The sequence below is a fragment of the Gymnodraco acuticeps genome, unplaced genomic scaffold, assembly GCF_902827175.1.
Source record: "Gymnodraco acuticeps unplaced genomic scaffold, fGymAcu1.1, whole genome shotgun sequence".
In the NCBI taxonomy this organism is placed as follows: domain Eukaryota; kingdom Metazoa; phylum Chordata; class Actinopteri; order Perciformes; family Bathydraconidae; genus Gymnodraco; species Gymnodraco acuticeps.
The window spans coordinates 748,020-771,189 of record NW_022992040.1 but is presented as its reverse complement, the minus strand read 5'-3'; the positions used below and the strand labels follow the sequence as shown (position 1 = coordinate 771,189).

General features: G+C 40.2%; 3 protein-coding genes across 4 annotated transcripts; 1 reads left to right on the top strand and 2 right to left on the bottom strand.

Annotated features, from left to right (window-relative positions):
• Nucleotides 1-4,377: 4,377 nt before the first annotated feature.
• Nucleotides 4,378-9,360, bottom strand: spef1 (sperm flagellar 1). Of its 2 annotated transcripts, none has more exons than XM_034201855.1 (7): nt 9,176-9,360; nt 8,902-9,013; nt 7,852-7,999; nt 7,656-7,701; nt 5,338-5,425; nt 5,146-5,251; nt 4,378-4,581 (listed from the first exon to the last, which is right to left on the bottom strand). In XM_034201855.1, the coding sequence occupies exons 1-7, from the start codon at nt 9,282-9,284 to the stop codon at nt 4,468-4,470; spliced, it is 723 nt and encodes a 240-aa protein (XP_034057746.1). In that variant the 5' UTR covers nt 9,285-9,360; the 3' UTR covers nt 4,378-4,467. The 2 variants fall into 2 exon arrangements, with proteins under 2 accessions (XP_034057746.1, XP_034057747.1); XM_034201856.1 differs by having other exon boundaries at nt 5,338-5,422.
• Nucleotides 9,361-9,441: 81 nt separating this feature from the next.
• Nucleotides 9,442-19,481, bottom strand: adam8a (ADAM metallopeptidase domain 8a). The gene is made up of 25 exons (XM_034201733.1): nt 19,343-19,481; nt 19,118-19,227; nt 18,806-18,879; nt 18,624-18,702; nt 17,739-17,815; nt 17,090-17,321; nt 16,435-16,512; nt 16,272-16,340; nt 15,463-15,632; nt 15,182-15,263; nt 14,947-15,089; nt 14,670-14,847; nt 13,980-14,069; nt 13,611-13,806; nt 13,101-13,182; nt 12,823-13,003; nt 12,658-12,744; nt 12,009-12,093; nt 11,601-11,709; nt 11,323-11,521; nt 11,011-11,058; nt 10,877-10,927; nt 10,738-10,788; nt 10,555-10,635; nt 9,442-10,250 (listed from the first exon to the last, which is right to left on the bottom strand). The coding sequence occupies exons 1-25, from the start codon at nt 19,386-19,388 to the stop codon at nt 10,206-10,208; spliced, it is 2,643 nt and encodes an 880-aa protein (XP_034057624.1). The 5' UTR covers nt 19,389-19,481; the 3' UTR covers nt 9,442-10,205.
• Nucleotides 19,482-20,568: 1,087 nt separating this feature from the next.
• Nucleotides 20,569-23,166, top strand: znf511 (zinc finger protein 511). The gene is made up of 6 exons (XM_034201738.1): nt 20,569-20,833; nt 20,955-21,028; nt 21,622-21,823; nt 21,967-22,091; nt 22,429-22,698; nt 22,972-23,166. The coding sequence occupies exons 1-6, from the start codon at nt 20,645-20,647 to the stop codon at nt 23,042-23,044; spliced, it is 933 nt and encodes a 310-aa protein (XP_034057629.1). The 5' UTR covers nt 20,569-20,644; the 3' UTR covers nt 23,045-23,166.
• Nucleotides 23,167-23,170: the final 4 nt, after the last annotated feature.

Below are 23,170 nucleotides of genomic sequence, written 5' to 3'. Positions count from 1 at the left end.
CAACTGTGCTGCTTTGTGTGTGGATAGGATGTAGTACAGATGTACACCAGCAGGGGGAGAGCTAAATCCATGGATACGGAATGCTCTGGTCTTATATCTGAGACACGTGGGGATGGAAAGACAAAAGAAGATCAGTTTAATAAAGTTAAAGGGAAGAATAAACACCAACTTATGGGCTCATTAAGATGTTAAGGGTAGTGTTGTGTAAAAACCAGGTGGTAAAATACTCAGATCTTTTATTTAAGTTACAACGGCAGTATACAGATACTCAAGTGAAATAGTTCTGCATTAAACATGGCATTGGTACAAATACAAACGTATTAGCATCAAAGTATACTCGGTATGAAAACGTACTTGTTCATAAGGCCCACACAAGTATTCTAATAATATATTATTGTATTCTAACTACTGATGCAGCCGGTAAAGGATATATAACATGAAAACATAATAGTTGACTTTAAAATCATGCTTGGGTACTATACTTGCATAAATGTGCTTAACATTCAAATCTAAACAAGGATCTGAAGAAAAGGACAGTGAAACCCAAAGTTTCCATAGCTTTAAGGACACTTAAACTGATAATGAAAGGTTTGCTTTTTGTTTTGAATGTAGGCCAAACAAGTTTTCTAGATTTGTGGTGTAGAAGTTCTTTCCACTTCCACATAAAGGATGAAAAATGATCACAAGTTCAAAATCCTATGTGACACCATGAAACACTATCATTATACTCTACTGCATTTTTAGTCCAAAAACATTTGAAATACAATGTACATGTGTTGGCTTGGGATTCATTTAGATATACGAGTGCTTGTGGCGTCAGAAGGAACATTTACTGAATAACCATACACAATCTATCACACTCTCTGTTGTTCTAACTCATGAGTTGCTAACATTACAAAAACAGAAATGTGTGTGTCAAGTCTGTACATGTTTATCCCAAGAGGCTGACTCCAAGCCTGAAGTCCTGTCCTCAGCATGGCCAGTCAGCTGCTCACAAAGGCTTTCCAGGAAGCACTCAGCGTTGTGTGTGAGTGCGTGTGACCACTGCCTGAATGACCATGAGGGATGGCTTCCTCTTATGATCTCCAGGCCTTAAACAGCCAAAACATCAGTAGGCCTACTCGCTTTCAGAGGGAGGGTGTTTAGTCTAAACCACATCTGGGTTTTCCTGATGTAAAAATGAGTGAGAAATACGATCTTAAAACATGTTTGTGAGTAAATAAACCTCACTCATCCGCATCTTGTTGACCTAACTGAGGCTTTTCTGTGAATGTCTGGGTTCATTTTAAAGGGTGGTCTGATTTGATGTCAGGGGGTGCACACACACATCAAGTTTGAAGCCCCCGCCTCACAGGAAGTGGTGTCAAGGTCACGTTTGCTGCTTCCTTTGGATGAGCCAGCGCTTCTCTTTTCCTTCCTTTTGTCCCTGATCCTCAGATCCAGCTTGAACCTCCTCCCCTCGACTCCTCCCTGGATCTGTCCCCCCCACCCCGGAGACAGAAGGGTGCGGTGGTCTCTCACGTGTAGGCCTATAAATGTGATTCATCAGCTGGAGTCAGCACCATCATCAGTAGCTACTCTGTTCCGCAGTGTATCTCGCATTCCTATCCTGTGTGTGTGCAATACACTCACTCATTAAAAGAGCATTGGCGTTGTTATTTCTCAGCACGTTTCTCAGTCAATTTCTGCGACCTTCAAGATGCAATTGGTTGCTGTTATATTCTAGTCAGCTGTAAAATGTAGGCCCTAAATGTAATGTTGTGTCTCATAAGTGTCACGAGTAAAGGTTTGGATGAACCTATTTGTGTTTTTCTTCTCATTTATTCTTATTGCGAATTATCACTTCGTCTTCCGAGGCTCATACTCAATCTTACACACAAAGGTCAATGAGAAGTTCTAAAAAGGGCTTTGTTCTGAGAAAAATACCCTGATTGTGTCCTCAGGGTTACCTTGAGTTAAGACCTGGTCACACCGTGTACAACTGGTCAATTTCGTGGTACATTTCGCAGGGGTGAAGTCAACTGGTGAAATGGAGGACTGATTAGCAGTGTGTCATCCACCTTTATCCAATATAATCCATTGGAGTATACTCCAATGGATCGAACTGAGACGATCCACAAGCAGAAATGTGAGATCCACGAGCAGAGATTTGAGATCCGCAAGTGCATTTTGGTCCACAAATACAAAATGGATTCACAAATGCCTGATCGAAAGTTGTAAATGTTAAAGAGATATTCACAGATATTTTTTTAATTTGTGTAAATGTTTAGCGTATTTGTAGATCCGTTTTACATTTGCAAATGTATTTGTGAGTTTGCAAATCTTTTAAATGCATTTGTGGATGGTGTTTTGCATTTACAAATCACATATTTACACACAAATTATTGTTATGTTCACACAAATAATTATGAGACATATCTATGCCCATACCGATCTCTGTAGATAAATAAAAATAAAGAATTACGACAGATGTGTAATATATTTAATGCAGCCGAACCATTTATTACAATGCATTCATGTGATGACTTTCAAAAAGTAAAGCAAGTACTGCTGAATAAAGTATGATTGTATCTTTTACGAAACGTTTTTTTCCATATTGAATGCAGTTGGAGGTCAACCAATCACAGAGCTTGAGAACTAATCACGGGGTTTGTCAAACAGAGCACATGGTGTAGTCCGATAAACGATAGCTGGGGGATTCTGGGTAGTGTAGTGTCTTCTGCCATCCTTTACTCCGAAAAAATATTTGTTTCTCCGAATCGAAGGGGAAAAATACAAAAGCATTGCACACAATTTAAACCAATCAATGTTGTGTAATTAACAAGGATAATCTGGTGTTTTTTAGTCGATGAGTAGTGCAGATATCACTGTAAAATCAATCGACAGTAAGGAGAATACTTACTTCCGGGTGTACAATTCTCCGTTATCCAATGGGAATGGACGCTCACATTGCCTTTAAGGGCAGCCGACACAAACGAATGCCGTGCTTCCATGAGCGTCAAATCCCGCCGCAGATGGGAATACATTGCAATCAGTTGAAAGCTATTTGCGTCCCTTTATGACGCTGAAGGAGCCTAGGAGCGTCACAACTGCACGCCACGGACAGTGACCAAACGTCGCTCCAGGACGATTATGGAGTGAGAGTGTGTTGCTGATTGACACAAGTTTCCTGCATTAAGGCTTATCAGGGGTTTGTTTTACCTTTACTGCTGCTACATTCACTTCTGATCCAAAGATATAAAAACGTGTTTTGCAGTGAGTGTGCAGATGCTTTGAGTACGTTAGATAGCCTATAGCTCCCACAATGCTAAGATACAGAGTGAGCTGTGTTCTTTATTTATTACTGTATTTGTTTCACGTAAGTATAAATATTAAAATAGTGATTTTTGTCTCAGTGTTATTTTATTTGTATCAGCAGCAGCAGCAGCACAGTTACAGTAATATTGCGTGATAATGGTGATAATGGTGATAGATGATCAACCTGATTAGCAGGCAGCTGGAGGAGATACAGCTCAGCAGGTAACCTGTCTCTTGTTATTCCACACCAACTGAGGGGGCAACATCAAAGACAACACAGCGACAGACACACACTTGACAGACAACATCGAGCAACCCGCCCAACCCCAATTTACTGGCATGGCCTTCAAGAAAGGGAAGTAAACTTTCAATAGACAGATTGCAGGCTGTGATCTGTGTCAGTGTATTACTATATATGGTCATCTGTCAGCTTCATTGTGTGTTTATTCTGAAACTAATGCTTGAATCAGGGGAAATTAAGTTGTTATTAATAACTGCATTCTATATTTGTCCATCTTCACACTTAAGCAGGAACAAGAGTTGCATAGAAAATGAGTGATGTAATATGTGACAGTCACAGTGTATATTAACACTGCCTATCATTTTGTCTGGTTCATTTTAATACTTCAAATCTGTAGTCTGCTCCTCTCTACTCGTGTTCAAACAGAGGATTTGGAGAACGTTTAAATTATGTATTGAGCACTTGGAGGTCAGTAGGCAGTGTGAAGGCACAGAAGGTCAAAGACAACTGAACACATCCCTTTCTACACAAAAAGCGACTGTCTGTATTAAACAATCATAATTATCATGAACCTTTAACCGGAGAAACGTATTAGATAATACACAAGGACATAATATGCAATATCTGCAAAAATAATTATTTTACAGAGAAAGTCATGTTGCACTGCCCTTGCTAAATCTTAAAAATAAGACAAATTAGATACATCTCTTGAAGCATCATTTCACAATACAACTTGGAAAACAAGACCGTTTTAAGACAAAGCACATCTGTCTCACAGTCACAAGTGTGATACATTTTAGTAATAACCTCAGAGTAGTATATATGTATATGAACCACGATTAAAGTTTTTAACAAAGTAAGAGTTTATTGGAGGTGATGTTAGAGAGTCACAGAGCTACTATTACACATTCTCTGTGTACATGTGTGTATCATTGAGTACCGCCTTTAGCTTTGTACGTCTCCCGATGCCGCATCAGGTCTTCAATACGCATGTCCTTCAATTGCACCAGATGCTCTAACCTGTTCACTTTCATCTGCAGGATCTACACACACACACACACACACACACACACACACACACACACACACACACACACACACACACACACACACACACACACACACACACACACACACACAGTTGCAAAAAGGATGTGGTTAAACTACGTAAGTTTATTTCTGAAGCTGTGAATTATCTCAATGATGAAAACTCCCTAAAGTTCTAAGGAAATGTAACATCTTTGTGTCATTTTTCTTTCTCAACATGCTGATGTGGCCACAGGCAGAAATGAAAAAAAAAGTTATATCCGCTCAGCAGAAGCTGACTCAGTGACAACTGCTGACACAGCTGATGACACATGTTTAACACACACACACAAACACACGCACAAATACACACATGTGACTGACTGTCAGAACATCTGTAAACAAAATCGTCTTCCGTTTTGATGCACCCTAGGGGTATAGCTGTGTCACACATTAATTATTGTTGCAGGTGTGTGTGTGTGTGTGTGTGTGTGTGTGTGTGTGTGTGTGTGTGTGTGTGTGTGTGTGTGTGTGTGTGTGTGTGTGTGTGTGTGTGTGTGTGTGTGTGTGTGTGTGTGTACCTCCACAGTCTCCTGCAAAGCCATGACATCTTTCTCTTTTTCCTGCAGGATTAGCCGTACAGAAGGGTCCATGTCTGGGTACAACTGTGCTGTGTTCTGTGGCTTACTGTAAAATACAAACCAAAGCAATTATTATTATAAATCCTGCTTTTGATTAATTTAATACACATTAAAAGTAACTTTTAGTCATACCCGTCATTTTTTATTCTGCTCTTTTCATCTTTTTTCATGGTATCTCGTGCCGGCTCAGCCACACATTCTGCTTCAGTCTGAGGACCTTCTGATGACAACAAAGTCTCACTATAATGTGAACACAAAATTATGACTAACAACTGAGACCTAAAAGCATTCATCCATTAAATCTTATTGACACAAGCAGGGTAAAGGGAGGAGGAAAGAGAATGGTAAGATAAGAAGATGGAGAAAGAGAAAAATGAGGAGGCCTATAAGTCCTCCAGTGCTGAGCTCAGGCCAGCAATAAAAGCGATCTGGTGATGTTGGGAGCTGATATGAGGTCCTGAGCTGTGTGACTGATAGCGGATGGGGTGTAGATGGAAGAGGAAAGAGCAGGGAGGAGGTGCTGGTCTGAGGTCAGCTGTACAGGGTTGTTTCAGGGACGGATGAGGTGTGGGAAATGGAGGAAAGACACGTCACCGATTCACTCCCTAAAGGTTGTGCCATTCTCTAATCAGTCCTGTGTGATGCCGTTAAATGTAGGCCGGTTTGTGTCTGTGTGCGGCCGCTGTTATCCGGGGGAGAGATTAGAATGAACTGAGTAGTTAGCAGGACACAATCACTGATAATATCAGGGCAGGCGGGCAAAGAGAGAGGGCAGGAAGTAAAGAAAAATATTGGAAATAACGTGATTTCAGATCAGATTTGACCTTCACAGCAGCTACTAAACAATCCTCTTAAGACAAAATAAAACATTGGTGTGTCTCAAGTATTACGTTTTTGTATTTGTCAGCATACAGCACCTTTAAAATGTGTCTAAAGTTATACCAACTTCCCATTTAGGGCTAAAAAAGGCACATTTTATACTGTGGAGCTTCAGTCATGCTTGCAGACTGTGCACTGTGTCAGCTAATACAGCCCACAAGAGACACTAACGGAGGGAAATATCATCAATCTTAGGTCAAAACTTAGTCATCACATTTATGTTAAATCAGCAATCTTTGTTTCTGTAATCCAGTTGATTTCCCCATTTCACTGACTTACGGCCCGTCCACACAGCGGCGTGCGTTGACGCTTGCCGGCGGGCGTGTCTGACACTCGACCAACAACCAATCACATGAATCTCCCGCCCCTGACACATAAGCAGCGGTTTGATTGGCTAGAGCTTGTACTGGCATATGATTCGATTGGCTGACGCCTCTACCGAGGCGTCAAAAGTTGAACATTGCTCAACTTTTGACGCCAGCTACGCCAGCAACGCTCCACGTCGCTTCCCACGATGCAGTTAGGCTAAAAGTGACGTCACCCCATTCAAAGTGAATGGGCAGAAGCGTTGGAAGCTTCAACGCACGCCGCTGTGTGGACGGGCCGTGGTGACGTCACTTTTAGCCGAACTGCATTTTGGGAAGCGACGTGGAGCGTTGCTGGCTAGCTGGCGTCAAAAGTTGAGCAATGTTCAACTTTTGACGCCTCGACGGAGGCGTCAGCCAATGAAATCCCGTTTATGCAAATCTGCCAGTACAAGCACTAGCCAATCAAACCGCGTGTATGCTGGGAGAGACTACGCAGGTCATTTCCTCATATTCAAAAAAATGGAGGGAAAATTCATTATAGCGGTAGTGAATCACCCGGTGCTGTATGATCAGTGTCTGTTGATCTACCGGGATACAAACCGGAGGAGCGAGGCATGGAGGGAGGTGGCAGAGACAGTGGGTGAATCTGGTAGGTTTTCGCCTGTTTGGGGATTTTATATCCAGTTTACTTCGTTTTAACATTGCTATTGCTTTGTATGTCGGGGGCAGGAGATTCATGTGATTGGTTGTTGGTCGCGTTGCTCGCAAAAAATCCCCAAGCTTCAGATACGCAAACCTCCAAGCGTCAACGCACGCTGCTGTGTGGACTCTCCGTTATAGGAACACTTCTCCCCCACAATGACCCAATGATCGCTTCTTCTTCTGTGTTACCTCGGAATGTTGAAGAAATGTCTCCGCAGTGAACAAAAGATTAAAAAAAACAAAAACGTGTACAGTATAATCTGCTCCTATTGTAATTGTTTATTCCATTTCTTCGAGTCTTTGTTCACCGTGCATGCAGAAAAACAGTTTCCTTGACGCATTCAAGGTAACAGTAACTTTACATAATAATTTTGGGGTTGTTGTATTTCTACAATTACAGTAACTTATTGTTGTAACCTCTGCAGATATATTGATGCAAGGTCAAATATAAAAAAGGCATGTGATTCAAAAGAAAAGTTTGATAAATGTGTGGAAGAAAGTTTGCGTAAAGGAATAAAAGCTGTCAGGATTTGTTTAAATGGTAGAACAAATGTACTCCACCTGTATTAAGTTTCTCCTGGTTTCTGGTTTCATAGTATTCCAAATTCTGGTTTAAAAGAAAGACATGTTCAAAATGTGGTTATTTTCCAGCTACAATGGAAAAGAGAGGACCACAGTAATCTTTTATTCTGTAATAAGCATTCAAACAGGACAATTTACAGTATGTATGTCTCTTAGCACACATGCATAAACACACCAGTATATTCTCTGTAGTCTGCTCCAGTTTCTTGTCTATCTTCTCCCTGAGGGCGCTCAGTACCGGCTCTATTATTCCTGCAGTGCTCAGTACAATCTTCCTCACTGTCTCCTCAGGCACGTGGAAGTTCAGCTTGGAAAATACCTTCCTGTTGACAGAAACAAATACAACACATGTTTCTAATACAAATAATAAAGTAACTAATCACAATCTGCAAAACCAGTCACATTAAGAACAGCAGTTTGAAAGTGATGATGCATTATTAAAACACTATGGGGGACAATTAGTTTACAGTGAAGACTCATAAATCTGTATCTGGCGCTGTGCCATATCAGCAGCCTGGGAGAGGATGAGTGGGAGTGGGTTGGATTGGTTCTCACGACCAGATGCAGCGAGACCCTTGTGCTTATAGCAAAAGTTCTGTCTCAGTGTTAAGCTTGAATAATTGAAAAGCAAAAGTCACTTACTGTGTTAAGAGATTTCGATATCAACTGTTTTAGTGTAGTAAGTTTGTGCAAGAATGTTCTAGGGAGATGTGGACATATTGACAGAGCAAAATTGTGAAAATGTAAATCTTTCCAGCTCCAAGTGACCAGAATACAATAACTTCATATCCTATTCATTATACCTTTATTTAGCTTTCTCCAGTACAGAAGTGAAGCCACTTATACTTAAAACATACATAAATGAAGTTCCTATGCTTTTAGAAGTATGTCTGAAAACACTGATTGTCATTTAAAGTAAAATAGACACCGAATAATATATGTCTGCCTCTGTATCAACATTTTGTATGACTTTCTTTTGTTTATGAAATATGTAATTAATTAAAAGATGCTTGAGACAGTCAACCCATAGGACAACTTTGGGATTTGGCTCAATCTTAATCAAACAACTCCATGTACAATCCTTAACCTTGCTGCATTTAGGAGATAAACTGAAGACTTGTTAAACTGATTTGAGAAGTTAAAATACCATGTCACGTCAACAACCAACAAACACGTTGAATAAACAAACAAACAAACAGATAAATAAAGGTATCTGGTGTCTTGCCTGTTGAGAAGGATCCAGTTACCGAGCTTCTGCTGAGTGGAGTTTGCAGAGATGTAGTTGTGCGGGTCAACTAGCTTTGGGAAGAAATATTTGACAACCTCTGCAGCCATCACTACAGAGGGTTCACCAGAGTCAGTACATAAATAAATATATGAGCTGATAAGCTGCGTTAATGTAAACAAGTAGCTGGAGACTTTGAAACACAATTTATACTCGGTCGTATTTCTCTTGCCTGCTTATGAGATAGCCAGGCCGGAGCTCAGTGAATAACTACCTCCGTCACTGAAGTCTCTTGTGATGTGTCTCTTGGGCCGGGACAGAGATATTTTGTCTATCCATGCGTACAAATCTTGCAGTTCCTCTTCGTTCAGTTTTCCGTCCATTTTTCCTTAAACGACATCTGTTTCTGGACACTTTGTAAACTGAGCTAGCTTGCTAGCTTGTCCCGACAACTGGTTGTTTAAAACGTTGCTAGGCTACCGATAGTTAAATGGCAACACATATTATGGCGACTGGATGACAAGGACGGAGAAACATTGATTCTTTCGATTCACTTTATTGTAAGCTTCATCAAACGGACAAAAAAAAAGATTTTAATAAATAAGAACGGTTTAAAATAACGTTCAAAAGGAAATCCCACAATCATTTGCCATCAATCAAGGACTAGACTGCTTTACCATCAACTTGTATCAAGTCAACATATAAAACAAAACAGCAGCATGTCATAATTCAGTATCACAAAGTGAAGCGTATCCTGGATAGTACAAAACAATTTCAAGGAAAAGTTATAACTTTTGTGGTTCATCCTTAATTAAACAATCCGTAAAGTGCCCATGTTGGTGCCATATTTGTATCTATTTAATTTAAATCCCTTTACAACAATATTTCTTAGAAAAGCAGTACCAAAACCAATGTGAGGGAATTGGTATAGGGCCTACAGTTACAGCATCAAAAGTGCAATTGCCTCATACACATATCCAAGGATCAAGAGAGACATTTCCCTTAATAAAAATACAAAAAATTATCATCATGGCAGCTTAGCCATTTGTCATTTATAAAGCACAGAATTAGAGTCTGTCAATCAAGGCTTCAGGTCATCATTAACATACTGAAGGCTTACATAAGCAAGACACAGACAGACCATACTTGAAAAGCTCTGTCACTTTGTGTTCTGTGGATCTGGTTTCCACTTTAAAAAACAGACATGTGTCTCCTTCAAGGATTTCTAGGTCCTTCTTAGGTGGGACATCAAAAGTGTCCTCTGTCAGAGGATCTCATTGTTTACAGGCTGAATAATTCCTCTGTCATCTGGGCCTGCTGGAGGGCATCAGGGCGGCTCTGCCTGCAAGCTAGAAAAACAAATGGTATTAACAAACATACTGCTGATGAGCTTCTCTCAGTACAACTCAAGATGTCTTTCTCTCTTTGTTTCACGCCTCTTAGTTATTCAGCGGTGGCCCAGAGAAGTGAATATGCTCACTGACTCACTAACCCCGAGTCACTGCTTGTTCATTACACTGCTATGTTGGTAAAATGCCCCAAACCACAGACATCTTTATAAACGTGAATGCCTTGAATGACTTTAGTAATGTCTGAATACCAACTGCCAGGATTTGGAAGATTTAGGAAAGTGTGGCTGACTCAAATACATACCAGCTGAGTGTGTGGCAGCGGAGAGCGGACTGCAGAGGGCTTTGGCTTCACTGGAGGCATCGGAGGCTTTGGCTTAGAGATCTTAGAGAGCAGATGTACATTTAAAAAAAGTGCTGATGGCATGAAGAGTTAAATGTGTGAATGCAAACATGAAGATTTTCAGTAAAATGTCATGTCACTTACCGGTTTAGAGGCCAGTGGTGGCAGAGGTCTGGATGGAGGAAGTGGCTTATTCTGAGAAATAAAAAGACAATTCAAGTAAACAACAAAAATCCATTAGTGTCCTTAAAAAGGAATTAAACATTTTCAAAATGCAACTTACCTCAGTGTAGATTGGCTTGCTTGAAACAGGCTGCATAAAGGCCCTCATAACCTTAAGAAACACATTGATGTACTGGTTAAAATACAATACAAAAAGACTGCAACATTTAATAAAGACAAAACAGATCTGAATACCTGTTGAACCTGTGATGGCTGTGGTACAGCTGACACTTTGGTAGGTGGCTGTAAGGACAAAATGAGAGATGAGTGGAGGCGAAAGCTTGATTTGTCTTTTTCAACCATAATCCTTAATGTTTTTCGTAGCTTCAGTACACCTGTTTATAATTTACATTAGCATCCATGGATCTTATTGGTTGTCAGTGTGTGGCTCTGGCACGATTCAGCAAGCACATGTTTTGCAATGACACCATAGATGCCACCAATGTAAATATCATGTCTAAATTAGAAGCTAACACAAACAGCGTTGGTGCTAGTGTTGTTGCTCACCACTGGAGCTGCTCTGCTGGGTTTCAGCGCTCCAGTATGTGGTCTGGCAGCAGCAGAGGACAGAGGTTTGCAGGCTTGAGTGGCTGAAGACTCCACAAATGTAGGCTGGCTGATGTGTGTGGACCCGAGGCGAGGGCTGCCTCGTGAACCGCTTGTCTTAAACAACGGGTTAGTTTGTCCTGAGGTAGATTGGAGGCGTCTATAAAGAAATACAAGCTTAAATTAAAGATGAACAACATACACAGTGTTGTACAAAGTAATACAAATGTTTTCTGTACCTCTTCGCAGGTCGCCTTCTTTTGATGCAGCATATCAAACTCGCAATAAACAGGACCGACAGCAGGAGCAAACCAACCACCAACACGATGAACACCACCAGACCTGCCTCTGCACAGACAAACACACATTGATTGTGACAATATTGCTTTATGCTAAAGGTGAGCATGTAACAGAGTACGTCATTGCCCAGAAAGCAAATGCACTGTAACATCATTACCTCATTTGCACAGACTGGCTGGGGAATTCCATTAAGTACAGTGTTCATCAGAACAGAGCGCAATTGTTTGAGAGTGCATTTTACGTAATAAATCTCAGTTAAAACAGAGCAGAGGAAGACCAGAGACAAACAGCCCTGTGTGTGAAGCATGGCCATTAAAAGGTCAAGTACATGAAGACTTGTTCAATACCTTGAGGGAGTTCTGACTGCTCCACATCGCAGAAAGGCGGGGCCCATCCAGGGTCACAGTGGCACTTCCTCTCATGATCACAAACCTGCCGGAGATCAGAGTCACTGTCAGAGTTGCCATTATTGCTATACACAAGGTTGGGTGGTCAAGGATTCAATAAGATTACACAATCAGATAACAATACATTAGTACCTATAATTGTCCCAGACTAAATTCAAGAAAATTCTAGTTACATTGTCAAAGATTACTTGATAATGTAACTTTTTTTCCCTTCAATATACGGCCCTTTCGAATTAATGAAACTTTTTGCATTCATACAAAGCACTTCTGACATTCAGGGTGGCCTTTTATTTAAAAACACAACTTTGTGAAAGTACTGTTTTGTATGGGTAAACATATTTCACCATCTGTAGATACATAATATGCAAATTGCATATTATTTGCATTTGCAAGGTTAGAATTTTTTTTTAAGAAACCTTTTTTTGGGTGTTGAGTTAATCCAAAAGTATCCTATTTGTATGCAATTTATCTGTAATTACATTACTACTTACAGATCTGCATGTCATTTGAATTTAACTTGAATTAGTAATCTGATTTAACCCTGGCTTAACAGCGCTGCAAAGTGTTGTGAGGTCAGCAGATCTCTCACCCCATGGTTGTTGCATTTGGCGGAGCAGTCGTTTGTCCCGTACACTTTTATGCTTGGGATGTCTTGACACCGTTGATTGTAGCACACCTGTAAGACGATGACACCGTTAAAACATCTGGTGTCCACAGAGGTTTGGTGGATGCTCACAGCACACAGTTTTCCTACCATGTTAGTGCCACACTTGGTACCAGCAGGCACCATGCCCAGGTCTGCAGGGTAGTTATCTTCAGGGTTCAAAGTTGCCTCATTGCATATTTCTCCATTTCCCACTTTGTAGAAGGACTTCCTGGATGTGACTGGAAACTCCCAGCCCCCGGTGCAGAAAAGTGTCCCGCAGGATTGATCTCTGTAACCAAGAACCACAAAGCATTGATACCAAAAACCAACAATACCGCACTGTTAATAAAGACTCTGATAGTGCTGATTGGATTTTGATTACATACCGGCTTGAACATCTCTGGCTGAACAGCGTCTTTCTGCAGTTTCCGTATTGGTTGAAACAAGCATCTGGAGCCACTTTAGCATCTAAACAGAATCATGACAAACAAGTTAGCTGCAGACCTAGGAGTCTTAATTTTCTATATATCCAGTTGTAGAAAGCAACCAAGTACATTGGCTGAAGATACTGGAACAGCACTTTTCCCCCGACTTCTTCCTGCTTTAAACTTTTACTGCACTTTTGACTCCCTTGTGGCCACATTAGTTGCTACTTTCTTTGTAGATTCAGCTATAACATTGTGATGTGTCATTATGCATTAAGCTACCCGGCTTTAATAAAAGCCCACCTTGAACAGCTGAAACATAAAGTGATGCTTGCAAAATAATGAATAAAAAGTTGCAATTCAATAAAACAATAAATCATGTATTCTGAAATTGGATAATACTTGCACTTTAACTTGTTACAGAGTATTTCTACAGACTAGAACAAACTATTTTTCATTGGTGTTTTTTACCTGGGCCCCAAAGTCTCCTGCAGTGTTCCTGCTGTGAAGGGCACTGTCCATTGTAGCAGTATCCTCTTCCATGGCTGCAGGACCGACCGTTCTGGGTGAATGCGTCAGTGGGACAGGTGGCAGAGAAGCCAGTGCAGTACTCTGCCAGGTCACAGTCTCCTGTCTTCGCGCGGCAGACGCTGCCTGTCGGCTTCAGCTGCAGAGCGGAGAGAAACACAGATGGGGATGTACCGACTACTGAAATAAGAACACTCACACATAAGCAGCCAGACGGCAGGCTCACACAGTGTCTAGCTACATGGTAACACAATAAGTATCAGCGGGACTTCACTCATCGACAATATAGAGGGCATAGTAAGTTTTACTTACTTGGCAGTTGTGGCAGCACTCTCCATGAGCACACTGGGCTCCTGCATTAAATCTGCAGGTGGTGGCATTGCAACAGGGATTCTTGCACTCCTTCAGTGTGAGACAAACAGAAAATTACGATACATTCTACTTTGTGTGCTTTGATTATGTTATTGTGTGTATCCTAGAAATGGGACCAAGTCATTGTTTTGCAAGTCTCAAATCTTTGCATTCAAGTCCCAATGCAATTTTTAATAACATTTTCGACAGCACATTTTGCATACTGTAATTCATTTTTGACTATGTACTTAAACAAATGATCTTTGGCATTCTTTTTCAAACTGGCAGTAATGTAACTTTTGTGAAAATTTGTCATGATTGTCTCCTTCAACTAGATTAGATGCTGTCAAATTAGTTGAAGAGAATTAAGTATTGACTTCCTGGGAATTAATAAGAGTTAACTTAAGTTTAATCAGGAAATGATGGGAAATCCTGAATATATTTGAAATAACATACATTTAATCTTTGGGCTCAGGTAAAAGTATCAAGTCCAATTGAAGTCACAAGTCATTAGCGTTAAAGCCTAAGTGTTTTTATTATTATTTTGTCAAGACAAGTGTGAAGTCATTAGATTTAGGACTGTAGTGTGACTTATGTGATTCGAGTCAACACCTCTGGTTTATACACTATTTGAGCGCGCCATGCACAAACCTCTGCAGTGCCACAGTCACACTCCTCTCCTGGCTCCAGGAAGGCATTTCCACACACTGGCCCTCCGTAGACGCGCTCAGTAGAGGGAGTGTCCAGCAGACAGGCAGGGTTCACCTCCTCCAAGAACCTGCTGAGCTGCTGCTGACTGCAGCTGCTGAACCGCTCAGGATACACAAGGCTAAAGGGATGCAGGATCAAGAAAAAAATGTGAATACAAGCTTTAACTTGTGTTTATACAATGGTGGATTTGAGGCAGTTTATCTGCAAGCAAGCTTACCCAACACTCTCGGACATGATGCAGCCTTTTTTTGATGTTAAAGAGCCGCATACACAGTTTTCAGAATCATGGGACAAGCCCAGGTTGTGACCCATCTCATGGGCAATAGTAGAGGCCACTCCTATTGAGTTGGTGTTATGGTCCTGAGTGTGAAGTAGAGTCAAAACCAAGATTAACATCACACAACTCCCATTCGTTTTCTTTATATTTTTACACAGAAATGTAGTATAATCACCTCATTGACAGCTCCAGAGTTAGAGGTGCACATTGCGTTGGTGTTGGCTAATCCCACAGTGGAGCCATCAAAATCCACACCTCTGAGTGAAGAACAGGACAAACGTTTAGATGGCAGCCAGCTCTAACAGCTCAACACATCATCTTGGCATTGTCTTTTCAGTTGGCAGCTAGAGCATGAAACCTTGGAGGGACTCAATTCTCCTGTTAGCATTACTGTGTATGTGTGTTAAAATCAAAAGAGGATTAAAAACCCATCATTTCGAGTCTGCTCATTCTTACGTGATGAACTGTGCGTTGTCGTGTTTGGTACTCGGCAGAAGGCTCCTCTGACGCCACTCGAGGAAGCGAGCGAGTGTATGCTCCGGGTTAGTGCTGACCTCCATCTGATCTTTGTATGACCAGATATCCAGAGCCACCAGCATCACACGGACACCCACTGGGCGATAGAGCTGAAACACAGCAGCATGTTAGCACCAACTGGAACGCAACCAAAAACTGAATGAAATGTTCAGAACAGTATTTTAGAACACAAAAGATTAAGCACTGCTACAAATCACAGAACCAAAGGCCTCATCGGTCCCAGGAAACACCTGTTGGGTCTAGTGCTGTCTGATGCTTGCACTTCTCTTTCAGAGTATGCAATGAGGATTGGGAGAAATGTGTGAAGCACAACAGCTTTGGTGTGAAGATTCACAGTTAAAGTTAGATTTTCACAGAGAGAGAACTATCCCTTTGCTATTATTGGTCAGATTCCAGTCAGTGAGGAACACATAGTATCAGGACAGACTTCTGGTATTTAATACACAATGAAAATGAAGGGTCCAGAAACGTGGCAGTTCTGTGTTGTGATAAAGATGTTGAAGGTATTTTCTTTTATTAATATAAATACAAATAATTGCTGGAACAATTGGATGGGTACTTAGTCCGAGGTCAGAGAAAGTTAAAAAGAAGTAAGCTTTTATACTAATGTTTACTTTAGAATGGCCCTGGTCATTTATTTAATCCGATCAGTGCTTTTTGTTTAACAGAGCAAAAACATGACAAGGTTGAATCATTTATAGTGATAGACAACAGAGAAACAAACTTACCTTGTCTACGTGGTTTGTTATTTCAAGCGCTCTAGCCTGAATGGTCTTCTTACTGCCAAACTTCTTATACTAAAAAAAAACATGTTTCTATTAGTAAAACGATCATTATCTTTGGCTACATCTGCAATAACAGGGTCAGTCAGAGAAAGGAAATATATCAAACCTCCGTGTGGTCGACCACCACCACCAGCTCCACTGTCCGGGGTTTCCCTGAACGGTCTTTGGTCTGGGCTCTGCTTCTCTGAAGGCACAAAGGGTGGATGATCTTAACAACATTAAAAGAGTCGGAACGCTTTTTATATAAATACACTTGATTTGAATTAGTTTATTTGTAAAGAACCTCTCGAAACTGATAAATAATAATGAAATAATACAAACAAAAATATTCAAACTGTGGAATGTGTTAATTATCCTGATGCAAAAGTACTGCATGACACAAAATGATTCTTATGAACAAATATTGTCTCTGTATCTCTTCTTCTTTTCAATGTTTACTTAATTTCCCTATAGTTATTTCCTTTTTGCGTCTTAATTTGTTGTAAACAACTAATTGTTAATGTGGAGTGCAAACAACTTTGTATACATCTACATATTTGTGTTGGTTCTCATATTGTAAGACTTTTAAAATATCAATGGAAGAGTGTTGTATTACACTAACAGAGCTATAGCTAAGTAGTATTTTATGGTCAATGCTTTTTTGTTATGCTTTTTTCCCTCAAAATTGCATAATGTAAGAACGATACACAAAATATTGGATATCAGCTGTCGGCTTCAAGCCCTGGAGTATTTCTGTATGTGTGTACTCTGTGTGTCTTTACCAGGCTGCTGAGCTGGAACAGTCCAGACGGAAGAGCTCCATGATCATAGAAAGTGGTTGTGTTTCCATGGGAACAGGAGCTTCTCTTCCTCCTCAGGTGTTTGTAGTTGTAGACAGCATGAAGCCCCTCGTCACTGTGAGTCTGGGAGCTCTGTCTGTCGTCCTGCTGTCCCACCTTGGCGCCGGCCAAAGGTTCGATGAGATGCATTTGGTCCTGGAGACGCACAAACCCCCTGTAGTGCAGAGCAGGAAGTTCTTAGAGACTCACAAAGCAGTTTTTCTTTTTCTACAGCATCTCTAATTCTCAAACAGATCTCAGTGCAACTGACTACAAGACATGTGTTTGTTTATCAAGCTTTCAAGTTTCCACAGATACTGACACTAATAGACATGTATTTTATAGCAAGACAGAAGGCAGCTTTGCATGGCCTTTGTTGATTGAGTTACAGATGCAGAGCTACACGGTGCAGTCTTAATGGTCTTTGTAATAGGAGAAATGGACGATGAGCAATTGATCCTCTCTTTTGATTGGACACTGTTGTGATAAGTCAAATCATCATGGGCTTGATTACGTTTTGCACAGTACTCCAAAAAACGATAACTTTGTTTTAATGAGAGATAACAAAAAAATGACTTCCAGCAATACTCACTTTATTCCTGAGCATAGTTCCACACTGGCAGAGGAGTCCTCTACTCCCACTATGTGCCCATGGTAGTAGCAGTGAACCTGAACAGACAGCAGTTATTCGTCAGAGGCAAGAGGAGAGATTTAAGTCACACTTTTTTTTCCATAAGCACAATGCGAAATTGGCCCAATTTGAAGAAGAAGATATTGTGCGATGTGTGTCATGGTCAGATGAAATGTCTTGTGAAATGTCTTAACCATATACGTAAATTCCTCTTCCACATTGGACTCAAGTATTTCAGTGGATTGTGTCACCTCTTATAAAAAATTTGAAGTTGGGCAACTTCCTTTTATCACGACATCGGACATTTCCGAATAAGAAGTTACTGGCAGGTCTTTCATATAATCTAAGACAATTAGATATGAATGTACTAATTTGTGGGGGTTACTTGACAGTTAGCTTAATATATTTGGGAAATACTGTAACCAAAATTGAAGGAATACTTGCATTTTACATTTTCTTGGACCCGGTTTCTTATATTTAATAGTTCAACAATATAGTCAAACCAGCCTTTTACAGAACAAAACAAAAAAAAACACAGAAAAGCCAACGTAAAAACTAAAAACTGAAACTGGCAGAGCAGGTATCACAGGATATCCTGCACGTAGCTGTCTCTCAGACTGCTGAATCGCCCACATCTTAATTTATTCAACGATTTCAACAGAATGAATAGAGTGGAGAAAAAAAGTACGTCTGATTAACAGGCTATGTGCTACTAGTGGTACTCAGCTTTCATTTGAGGCTAACAAGCACAGGCATGTGTTTCTGATGTAACACATCATAATGCAAGCATGATGATATTGATTCTTTTATAGTGAAATAGTAGTGACAAAATGTTAAGCAACATACCCTCAGATCTGGAGTAGTTCTGACTTGGGTGCCCTGATCAGAATAGTGTGTCACAGAAAAGTTTTCCCCGACAAGATCTCTGAAAAGTACAGAGGTTTTTTTATGGCAATAGTATTTACACATCAAGAAAGAAAAAATACAGAAAAAATATACTTTTCCAACAACATTTTAGTTTTTCTCACTTGTTCTTTTCCAGATGTAAAGTGTAGTTTTTCCCTGCTATCGTCAAAGAGTACTGGAGCACATCAGGGTATGTCTACACACACACACACACACACACACACACACACACACACACACACACACACACACACACACACACACACACACACACACACACACACACACACACACACACACACACACACACACACACACACACACACGGAAAAATATACTTTAAGACATTCTTAAAACGTGTGTTTAAACTTTATATATTGTTTTAATTTCTTAACAAATATATATCAAAAGTTGAACTGTAGAGTGAGTGTTACCTGATGTTTAGCAGCTTCATTACTGAGAGATGAATCCTTTATTCTCTGAGGTATCACAGTTTGGTACTTCATCACATGAGGGAGAGTCCTCACGCTGTCCGCTATTATTCCTGCAAGTACCAGGGAGAGGCTATTTAATGAGACAAAAAAAACAAGAAAGAACAACGAAAAAACAAACAAGAAAAAGCAAGAATGGCAAAGAGAAAAAAGAAAGAAAAGTCGTACCCCACGAGGAGAAGAAAATCCATATGAAATATCCAGAATATTGCATGTTGCTCTACCGGACGGACTCTGTCATTGTGAGCTGGAGTCAGAGGGAAATAGGCTCTCAGCTCTCCGCCCCTCATGTGTAATATCCTGAAAATTACCATTTGAGGTTGACAAACCACATGAGTCACTATCCGAGCTTTAGAAATGTCCAACGTTGTTCTTTACAACATTTATATAAATTGTGTAAGGTGCTGATCCAATGTTTAGGTTACAGACATGATTTTTGCCGGAAATTAAGCTGTAGTGATGAACATCGGTTAGAAATGGGTGGAAGTTTTCCAGTGAAAAAAAGACAGTCGGCTCAGCCTTAAAGTTCCCCTCCTTGGTTTTGAAGTTTCTACGTGGCTATGGGGAATTTTTAAGTGTATCTTTCACTCAGGATTTGATTTCCCCATTTACCACTAGTAGGTTAGAGTTACACATATATTTATTTAAATGTGAACTAGATTACAACTTAAGTATGCCTTCCGCTGAATGTAGAAATACTTTGCTGGCAGATTTATGGGAAAACACATAGGAAACTTCTTCTTTATTAAAATATCTTCAGTAGCCAACTCAATATATTGACAGCAGATCACAGCGAAGTATAATAGTAAACCCTTTAAAGCCCATTAGTGGACTTTGTCGCCACCTACTGGAGAGATGGCGGAACAATGTCAGATTTGATTGATCGAAAGCTGTTTTCTCAAATTATTATTTTTAAATTCAAATTAAAAAAGTCCCAGACAGCAGCTTCAACAATAACATTATTTTGTCAGCGATAAATATGTCGCTTCTGTAGGCTACTAATAATGTCGCTCCAGTAGGCTACTAATTCAGAGAGGAAACATACTTAATGTCACTCTTTTTAAATATAAAAAACCTAAAAAACATTTACTTAACGTGGGGCAGCAAAAGTTTCTGATAATTACATTCGACGTTACCCGGGAATATTTACAGTGTCAGTAAGAATATAAACTAAATAGATAATGCAGTAAAATATGTTGACGCATGGCGAATTAACCCTTAACCTTGCAAAGTTATATTTTTTGTGGAGCATTATACCACACGCATTAAATCAAATATCCCTATCCCAACCTTTTTGAAATGGACTTTGCATCTTGAGGCTGATTCTGGCCAATTGATGGCGACAACGCATCATTTTGGATTTGACAACCGCCAAAATACTAGGTGACGTCGTCATTCCGCGACAACTACAACCAAAACATAAAAACTCTTCACATTCACTGCAGCTTTTTACAGACGTTTCAAAAAACGATGCTGCAGCCAGACTTGGTACGACTTCTGACAGAGGGACATGTTTTAGTAAAGAGCTGCGATGAAGACTGTCTGACAGGAAACACTCAGGAGCCGAGGCAGAGTGAGGGAGAAGAGGGTGAGGAGGGAAACCCGTTCAACTTCACCCCTCAGCTGATACACCTGAACAAGGACCACCAGCTGTTCGAGGTAACATAGCAACAACTAAATGAACCGTACTCATTCTGCTGAAGCACATATATAACCGTGGCTACAACATTAGCTAGCTTACCTTTTCAGCATAACTCACTGCTGCTGAATGTTTTTACAGGATGGGGACATTCACAGACACATGTACCTGCAAGACCTCTACATCTCAGAGGCTGAGGACAAGCCAACACTCAGGTATGCAAAGAAAACCAAGGTTAGCTTTGGTAAAAATGTGAGCTTGTGTGTGACTGTGGTTAACAAACACAACTATTGTGTATGTATTTATTTGTATTGAACAAGGTCCATGTATAAACATTAATCTAAAAAAAAGAAGAGATGCTATATGCCAGATTATATAATGTACACACATTAAAACCAACAACCAATAAAACACTTCCTAGTGTCTATCACACTAACAATTACAACTAATGAAAAAACAGATGTATCAAATATAAATACTGCTACATATATTATTTAGGCCATTTCATTTCAGGGAGGATAGTGTAGGAACTTAACTTTAAAGCAACAACAAACGAGGAAATACAAGTAAATAAAGATGCATGCGGGGTTAACTTTACAAACACCCAAAACACATGGGGTTAGGAAACAAATACATCAAAACAACAGTTAGCTTAAGTGATAAGATACATCTCCAGAAATTAGAACAATGTAACAGCCGTGTACAAATGTGCCCCAGGAATGATATTCCTTAACTTACGAATGTGGATTGTATTGTCAGTGTGGGTCCGACTGTAAGTCACCAGCCTCCTCTTGTGATCTTTTCTCAGTGTTTCAGAGTTTGCCTGTCACATATCCGGCTGCAGTGCAATCTTCAGCACTTTGGAGGAGTATGAGCACCACTACAACTCCCTTCACAGACACGTGTGCTGCTCCTGCCGCCGCTCCCTGCCAAGTGCCCGGCTCCTAGACATTCACATTCAGGAGTGGCACGACTCTCTCTTCACTATCCTTTCTCAGAGGCAAGATATGGTAAGCAAAAGTCTGCGGTTGTGTCCTTTCCCATGACACCTTATTGTCTTGCTCTTAAACTATAAGCATAACCCTATAACATTATTTGAAAATGAACACTGAGTCTTTAAAGTTTTACATGACACTTCCTTTACATTTTTCAGTACCAGTGTTTGGTGGAGGGCTGTGGACAGAAGTTTAGCACTAGTAAACACAGGAAGGGCCACCTAATCAAAATTCACAAGTATCCTCCAGACTTCAGATTTGACAAAACCAAAAAGGACAAAGGGTAAGAATGCATATTTTCTCCATTAGATGGCAGCAAAACCTCAGTAAAAAATAGTTTTCTATGCAAGTTTTCGGTCTTGGAGAGTTTATTGATGTAAACAGGATTCAGGCCTCTTTATAAATGTCTTGAGTTGAAGCAATGTGTCTTTTTTCAATCAGCTATTTCATTTTTTTATTTAAACATAATATGATAAGGCAAGAATTGTTGCAAGAATTGTTGTTTAACACAATATTTTACAAAAATAAGCCATAATATTGCTTAAACCAGTGTTAAATCATTATAATTGTATTTAAATATAATGTTTGTGTATATTCTTAATTCATGTCTTTGTTAATAGAAACCGGCAGACGAAGAAACAGCCGCAGAAAGACACAACCATGGATGTCGTGGACGATGTGTGTGAGTCTGAGGGTGTGTGTGAGGTTATGTGTGATGGTCTGTCCCACCAACCCGAGCAGGAAGAATCCATGGAGACGCATGGGTCCGAGGAAGAAGCTGCTCGCATGGCAAAGTCGGCCTCTACTGAGGAGCATGCTGATCTTAATGCTGCAGCTCCCAGCACAGAGAGTTCAAGCAGCGACCCACTGGAACCACGATACTCCTACAGGTTAGTCTTTAACAAGTCTGCAAAGCACTGGATGTCCCAGGCAGCTTTCGGCTGCAATAAGGGAGGCTTAAATTCAGCCATTTTTAAGATGTTTTAATGTTAACTTTTAAGGTGCAATTATGTAGTTAAATTAAGGTTTAGCAAACTGCAGAAAGAGATCTTTGTCTTATTTAAACACAATATTATATAATTAAAATGTATGAATTGAAATCCTCCTAATATTCTCCAGAGTATTTAAATGACATCTGAGGCAGCTGTGTTTTTGTCTCCCAGGGTCCCCACAAATGTGTGTTTTGGTCGCGGCTCCGTCCGGGGCTTCAGAGGGCGGCGGGGAAGGAGGAAATAAACCAACAGAATTCTGCTTTCTGTTCTATGAATATAAATAACTTTATACACTTGTCATGTAACACAATATATTTACTGTCATATGGGATGCTGACTTCAAATAAAAATGTTTTTTACAACAAATATT

Coding starts and splice junctions, on each gene's coding strand:
- spef1 (XM_034201855.1), bottom strand. CDS start 9,284: ATGGACGGAAAACTGAACGAAGAGGAACTGCAAGATTTGTACGCATGG. Junction 5,426..7,655: donor CCAGGAGAAACTTAATACAG/GTGGAGTACATT, acceptor TGTTGTCATCAG/AAGGTCCTCAGACTGAAGCA. Junction 5,252..5,337: donor AGCAGAATAAAAAATGACGG/GTATGACTAAAA, acceptor TGTATTTTACAG/TAAGCCACAGAACACAGCAC.
- znf511 (XM_034201738.1), top strand. CDS start 20,645: ATGCTGCAGCCAGACTTGGTACGACTTCTGACAGAGGGACATGTTTTA. Junction 20,834..20,954: donor AGGACCACCAGCTGTTCGAG/GTAACATAGCAA, acceptor ATGTTTTTACAG/GATGGGGACATTCACAGACA. Junction 22,092..22,428: donor AAAACCAAAAAGGACAAAGG/GTAAGAATGCAT, acceptor CTTTGTTAATAG/AAACCGGCAGACGAAGAAAC.
- adam8a (XM_034201733.1), bottom strand. CDS start 19,388: ATGCAATATTCTGGATATTTCATATGGATTTTCTTCTCCTCGTGGG. Junction 18,703..18,805: donor TTACATCTGGAAAAGAACAA/GTGAGAAAAACT, acceptor TGTACTTTTCAG/AGATCTTGTCGGGGAAAACT. Junction 14,848..14,946: donor ATCATGTCCGAGAGTGTTGG/GTAAGCTTGCTT, acceptor GCATCCCTTTAG/CCTTGTGTATCCTGAGCGGT.